The sequence below is a fragment of the Carex rostrata genome, chromosome 14 (assembly GCF_964058835.1).
Source record: "Carex rostrata chromosome 14, lpCarRost1.2, whole genome shotgun sequence".
Lineage (NCBI taxonomy): Eukaryota > Viridiplantae > Streptophyta > Magnoliopsida > Poales > Cyperaceae > Carex > Carex rostrata.
In genome coordinates, this window is record NC_135931.1 from 5,521,049 (window position 1) to 5,528,212 (window position 7,164).

The following is a 7,164-nucleotide window of genomic DNA, read 5'->3' on the forward strand; positions in this document are numbered from 1 at the left end:
ACTTGAAGTAGATCTAAGATCAATAGTAACCGAGAGGTGAAATTTCTATTATCGAGAGGTTATAGATACTTCTAGTTAACCAGACAATCAATCTAGGTTAGATACCAGTAGGTGAGAGCCACAGGTCGAAGCCTCGCACAAGAAATCAACTTAGATACGAACTCATGTCAGCTCTGCTCGAGGGCCATGCGACCCGCATCAGAGATGATGCGAGTCGCATCACACAGGTCGCATCAGAGATGATGCGAGTTGTATGATAGGTCCAGAGAAGGGAAAGTTTGGAGATGAAGTCTGAAACCCTAAGAACACCTTTTATAATTGATTCAAAACCAAACCTTTTAATCACTTTCATTTACCTTTAATTGAATTGTCTTTTGAAATTTAGAAATTGAAACAAATCAAACCCAATTCTTCAAACTTCTAGTACCTAACTTGGATTTGTGAAAGTCTAGAATTGAGTTTAACCGTCCCTGAGGATCGATACCTTATTTTACTACACGGATAGGATTGTACAATTGCAATCCTAGACGTGAGTGGATTCAAGGTTTAAAACAAGTACAATTAGTTGTATTTGGAACTTTGTAAGCACACTCTGAGAAGCGAACAGGTTCCAACCATTATTTACCGCAATAGAAAATAAAATTCTAACTGTATTCATTTTTGCCACCGGTGCAAATGTTTCGTTATAATCTATACCATAGGTTTGAGTATATCCTTTGGCCACTAATCTCGCTTTATACCGTTCTATGGAACCATCACTATTGAACTTGGTCTTATATACCCATTTACATCCAACGGGTTTTTTATTTTTGGGTAATGAAACAATTTTCCAAGTTTCATTTTTTTCAAGGGCTTTTAATTCTTCTTCCATGGCCTTGCACCATACCGGGTTGGTTATTGCCTCTTGGTAACTATTCGGCTCAAATTATTTTTCAATAGAAGCAAGAAATGCATTATATTCGGATGAAATATTTTTGTATGATACAAATTCTTGTATTGGATATTGTACCGTATAGGTTACAAAATCTCTAAGTCTAGTAGATGGTTTGGTTACTCTTGAGGACCTTCTAACTATTGTATTTTCTTCTTCCTCCCTATTATTGTTATCATTTTCTTCTCCCTCACTATTTTCATTATTTATTTCTTCTTCATGATTATTTGATTCACTTTCATATTCCTCATTAGGTATGAAATCTAAATCATCTAAGAGAGGTGCTATTGGTCTAACTTGGTTATTCTCAAGTGATTTATTATTAATCTCACTTTTTTTAAAATATGGTTCATCTTCACAAAATATCACATCTCTAGATATTAATACCTTTTTATTTATTGGGTCATAGCATTTGTAGCCTTTTTTATATGGTGAATACCCTAAAAATATAGCTTTTGTTGACATAAAATCAAACTTGTCTTTTCTTTTAATGTGAACAAAGCATACACACCCGAAAACTCTCAAGTGATCTAGATTCTTTTTTTGTTTATAAAGAATTTCGGTTGGACTTTTATTTTTTAAAATAACACTAGGTAACCTATTAATTAGATGTGTAGCACAAAGGATGGCATCCGACCAATATATTTTTGGAACATTATTTTGAAACAACAATGCACGTGTTATTTCTAATAAATGTCTATTTTTTCTTTCCAACACTCCATTTTGTTCGGGAGTGTTGACACAAGTTGTTTGGTGTATAATTCCTTTTTCTTTAAAAAAATTAGTAAAATTTTTATTTACAAATTCCGTTCCATTATCCGACCTAAAAATTTTAAGTTTAGCGTTGAATTGAGTTTCTACAAGACATAGAAATTCTTTAAAACACATAAATACCTCATCTTTTGATTTAAGTAAATACAACCAAATAGCCTTTGAAAAATCATCAATAAATATCACAAAATACCTAAATCCATTATACGAATTAATTGGGGCCGGACCCCATACATCGGAGTGGACTAAATCAAACGAGGCTTCACTTCTACTAGTGGATAGTGAAAAGGGAAGTCTCGTTTGTTTTGCCAACTTACATATATCACAATTAATACAACTTGAGTTTGGAAAATTTAAAACACTATTTAGAATCTTGTTGGAGGGATGCCCGAGTCTCTTGTGCCATCTATCATAATTAATTGAGCTTGCCAAGGCACAAAAATTTAATTTTTCTAAATCCAAAAGATAATGTCCATTTTTAAGAACCCCTTCACCAATCTTGTCCCCGGTTACCCGGTCCTGAAATATTACATTGTCATATGAGAATATTACATTACAATTAAAATCTTGTGTTAATTTTTTAACCGAAAGTAAATTTATAGGAAAGGTTTTTAAATATAATACGTTACTAATTTTTTTATTGCTCAAAATAATTTCACCTAAGCAATTGATTTTTTCTTTCATACCGTTTGCTACGGTTACATATTGGTCATTCTTTGGTATTGTCAAATTTTCAAGGAAATTTTCATTTCCAAACATGTGATCGGTTGCACCGCTATCAACAATTATTTGGTTAAATAAATTAAAATTATTTGAGTGAGATACAATACCACATGAGCTATCAGATTTTTGAGCGAGCAACGCGGATAATTGCTGAAGGATCTGTTGCATTTGATCCCCTGACCTGCTTGACCCGCCAGCTCCTTGGTTGATTGAACCCGGTTCACTTGACTCAGTTGGTTGAGTTAAAAGAGTCTCTTTGGTTGAGACAGAGAAGCCTCCACGCATGAGCCCTTCTTTTCCTTTCTTTTTCTCTTCGTTCCAGCTTCCTCCTCCGCCTCTCTTTGAATCGGTCTCAATCCACCACTTCGGCCGGAGGTTTGGATGAAGAAAGTAACACCTCTCGGCCTTGTGACCCTCTTTCTTGCAATGAGAGCACTTCTCCCCTCTCGACTGTGGCCAATTTTGGTGATTTTGAGAGCTAGGGTTTCGGTGATTTTGGGGAAACTTTACGGCATGGCCATGGGATTCGTGTCCCTCGTCGTGGCTGACTTGTGGACCTCCCATAGCCTCCCGAAGTGAATCTTCGCGTTGTATCTGGTTGACTACCTCGGAGAAGGTAGGGAGCTCGGGTGCTCGAATAATCTGTGACCGAATGACCTCGTAGCTTGAATCAAGGCCGGTAAGGTATGAGAAGATTTGATCCTCTTCTTTTCGTTTTTTGAGTTCTTTTGCGTTTGTTGTGAATGGTCGATAAACATTGAGTTCATCGTATTTCTTTTTGAGAGAGGCTAGGTATTCCATATGGGTTCTGATTCCCTTCTTTTTTTGTTGGATTTCCAGATGGAGGCGGTAAACATGGGAGTGATTTTTTTGTTGCCCGTAAAAGGCTCGAATTTCTTCCCACAGTTCTTGAGATGTGTCACAATCTTGGAGAAACAAGTCAATGACTTGTTGTTCCATGGACCCATATAACAGAGACATAACTGTATGATCTTCTTTTTGCCATTTTTGGATTATTAGTTTTTCAGCCTCAGTTGGTTTATTTGGGTCTAACGGTTTTGGTTTTGCCTTATCTCCTGTGATGAAATCAATTTTGTCCCTACCACTAAGGGTAATAGAGACTGATTTGGCCCATGATATATAATTCGTACCATTTAGCAATTGCGAAGTGAGTTTCGATGGGTTGGTAGCCTCGTAGGATTGCTGCCCCCATTGATCCATTTTGCACTGCTTGTGAAGAATTTTCTGCTAATGAGTATGACTGAGGGATTATTGGATGATTATCAGAATATTGGGGATTATCGGATATTATCAGAATCAAGCCTGAGGCTCTGATACCATGTTGATTTTTATGATTTCTGAGGAGAATATTCTTATTAAACTTTTTCTTCATATTTATTACAAGTCCTAAATCTATTTATACAACTTTTCTCCAAGTTACCGTTGGAGTCTTTTTTACCGTAAATGGATACGGTGTACAGTTACCGTTTATTATTTTGCACTAAAGGTTTATTTCCTATTTTGACCCTTTGATCTATGATGTGCGGCTGAGATCATTCCTCTTGATTTTCTTCTTTATTTTCAACAACTTGTTCATGTGTTTGAGCAACCATTGAATTGCGAGTAAACAAATATTATTGTAGGCAACCTTTGGATTGTTCACATAATCAGAAAGTAAGAAAAGTAAAGCAATGTCTATGTTTTTTGCTCTTGACAATAAACAACTTCACATTAGTTGGCTACGGATAAAGATTTATATATATTACTTATAATTTATACATAAAATAGGCAAGCATCATCTCCTAAGATGGAATAATTAAACCATAATTAGGAACGATGCAAACACCAACCACTGGATTTATAGCATCATAAGAGAAAAAAGATTAAACTTAGACCAAAATTAAATTCATATCAACTATAAATTAGCAGCCTATTGAAGCTTTGAGTGATGCCTCTGAAGTTAAAAGCCCCCCTACATTAAAAAAACAAATTAAATGTGAGCCGATCGAGTTCCATTTGTCAACTATCAAGTATTGTTAATTATTAACAAATTAGCTAGCAATTCTTTTAGTGAAGAGAATATATTACCTCTATTTAAAATAACTAGTTCAAAATATCTGGAATGACTCAATTTTTAGTAGCAGTGAGCCTGGGCCTGGGCGTAATCAAAATATCACCATACGCCTCCTCTTGTTTGACATGAATATACTCGCAAGAAGTCAGAACCTGATGGAAAATAGAGTTGCAAATTGTAAAATATTCCAGGTAACAACTGGAAAACAGAACCTCTTCAGGAGGGTAGCTCAGACATTTTCCTAAAATAGTAATAACTACACCTAATAAAAGGAATTCGGTTTAAAAATAAAACATCTCTACAACATAACAGAAGTATCTTACATGTCCACCAAAAGTTATATAAAGTGCCTCAAGTGGCTTAATACAACCAAAAATTTCAAAAATAATATATCTAGGGAAATGTAGGTATTTTACCAAGGTTTCGAAGAACATTCTGGCACAGTGCTTTCTGGGCTTCTCTTCCAGGATATTATTCAAAGAAATATTACCATTTTGACCTTCTAAGTTAGGGACTACAGGGAAGTGCTCTCTCAGGTACTTTGCCATGCCCCTGCAACATATTATTTCTTCATTACTGGCTAATTAGAAAAATGAAAAAGGGTACCAATTTCAGCACAACTGGGCTACAGCACTGATCTTTTCATTTAAAAATTGGGAATTTAGAAACAGAAATCGTATAAAATTAGGGTAAAAATGTATTTATGCAACCCATCTAAAATCAAAACACTACCAAGATTAGTTAAATATCAATATTTCCTTACATTGACCTAGCAGACCAGCTGTTCCGTTCTCTTCTTTCTGAATCTTCAAGAAAGAAAGAAAAAAGGAAATTAACGGAGAAACACTATATTGTCAGAATCTAAAAGATTATGTTCATCTCAACTTCGTTATAAAATAAGGCAAAGATCCAAGGTTTCTATTACCATCTCCAAGAAGAACACTTGGAGATAAATTGCCATCTTCAATACGAGCCCTCTTTGCTTTTACAGTTGGCGGAGTTTCAAGAAAATTCAAATCCTACATGAGTTGAAACAGTAATCAATCTTGGAATTCAGTGCCACCTTGATTATTGTAGATGATCTAAACGGTAAGTTTGATTACCACTTTTCTATATTATTTTGGTATTTGAGGCTTTTAGATTGTATTGTCATACAACTGTAGTACATTAAACCCAAGTTGGGTGAAATTTAAACAAAATTAAATCTGTGCAAATTGAGGATTAACTAGGTGAAATGGAACAAATTGAGGCTTAATTTTCAATCGAACACTAGTTGATGCAAGTTATACCAAACTGAGCCCTGGTTTCCCAATTAGTTCCAGCAGAGGCATAATTAAATGAAACTTGAGGCTTAAAAGGACAAGTGGGCATAATCGGCCAAGTCACAACAATTCAGCAATATAAACTAAAAGTGCATGTACTGATGCAAAATTACACTGCTGTGAGAAGGCACTATTATTTATATTTCTCTACCTCTCTCTCAGCAGACCAGTGGAGTGGAGGGGTCCTAAAGTTATCTCTCTCAGGGGAAGGAGTCCAAGGAGACTGAGACATGCGCCGGGTATGCTTCGCTGGAGGACTTCTGCGAAAATTGTCAAGCACTTCTGGCTCAAAAGTTGGCAACGCATCAGATGGTGTATTAAGGAGGTTATTATTGGAATTAGGAGTTCTCCAGCCTAGATCCACTGGAGGAGATGGTGCAGGTATAGTTTCGTTTACATGCTGGCACCTAAGCCTCTCTGGTGGCGCATCAAAATCTATAGGTGACCGTTGTGTGGGGCTCGCTGAAGGGTTTATGGTGGGTTCATCAACATATGTTTCATAATGAGGAGAACCATATGGAGGGGCCACGGGAGGGGCCATGGAGGGTTCCTCAATAGATATCTCGTGGTTAGGGGAATGGTAAAGTGGGCCCGCTGGAGACTTTATTGGGCGCTCTTCAACAGTTTCCATATCATGGTGGGGGGACTCTGGCATGGTGCCAACAGGAGAGTTAACGAAGGACTCAATGGATATGCCATGATTGGGTGACTGTTGTGTAGGTCCAACAGGAGGGTGCATGTCAGGTTCTTCATTGATTATAGGAGGATAGGTCCTTTTCTCTTGTAGACAACAGGATTTCTTCCACACAAAGAAAAACAGAACATGACAGAAAAAGAGAAAAGATAATCGAAGTTCTTACTCGGCATCATCTGCCAAGTCATCCAAATCAATGCTGTCAAGCTGAAAATTGCTTGGCAGGGTTACAGATTGGGGCAGTGCTCGATTCGCATCAGCTGGGAGATCAATTTTAATGTTGACAATGGCAGTTCTTATGTCCGTGAGCAATCTGTTGCAATCACTAAATGTGTAGTCCACCTTCCATGCGAATATCCGCACCAGCCCCAGCAACAGATGAGCCGACAATCTAAGAGCTATTGGCACTTCTGGGATCAGTAATTTCTCTACAAAGGGAAAAGAAATGTTGTTAGCACAGCTTTTTAATAAAACCCTGCTAAAGATAATTGATTGTGGAAGGAACTTCAAGATCTATTCTTGACTATTCTTTGTTCAAGATTTATTCAAGTTTTTGACAAATAAAACAATTCTTGATTTGTTTGTATATAATTTCCTAAAGGAAGATTCCTTTTAGGCCTATTTAATTATCATTTCACAACTTAATCGT

At 36.6% G+C, this 7,164-nt stretch overlaps 1 protein-coding gene across 3 annotated transcripts; it reads right to left on the reverse strand.

Moving 5' to 3' along the window:
- Positions 1–4,078: 4,078 nt before the first annotated feature.
- LOC144565636 (uncharacterized) lies at positions 4,079–6,566 on the reverse strand. Of its 3 annotated transcripts, XM_078315447.1 has the most exons (5): positions 5,973–6,566; positions 5,425–5,518; positions 5,263–5,305; positions 4,916–5,051; positions 4,520–4,651 (listed from the first exon to the last, which is right to left on the reverse strand). In XM_078315447.1, the coding sequence occupies exons 1-5, from the start codon at positions 6,558–6,560 to the stop codon at positions 4,553–4,555; spliced, it is 960 nt and encodes a 319-aa protein (XP_078171573.1). In that variant the 5' UTR covers positions 6,561–6,566; the 3' UTR covers positions 4,520–4,552. The 3 variants fall into 3 exon arrangements, with proteins under 3 accessions (XP_078171574.1, XP_078171573.1, XP_078171572.1); XM_078315448.1 differs by lacking the exons at positions 4,520–4,651; positions 4,916–5,051 and adding an exon at positions 4,079–4,227; XM_078315446.1 differs by lacking the exon at positions 4,520–4,651 and having other exon boundaries at positions 4,712–5,051.
- Between the last annotated feature and the right edge of the window lie 598 nt (positions 6,567–7,164).

Coding starts and splice junctions, on each gene's coding strand:
- LOC144565636 (XM_078315446.1), bottom strand. CDS start 6,560: ATGCACCCTCCTGTTGGACCTACACAACAGTCACCCAATCATGGCATA. Junction 5,519..5,972: donor ACTGGTCTGCTGAGAGAGAG/GTAGAGAAATAT, acceptor CAACTCATGTAG/GATTTGAATTTTCTTGAAAC. Junction 5,306..5,424: donor AAGTGTTCTTCTTGGAGATG/GTAATAGAAACC, acceptor TCTTTCTTGAAG/ATTCAGAAAGAAGAGAACGG.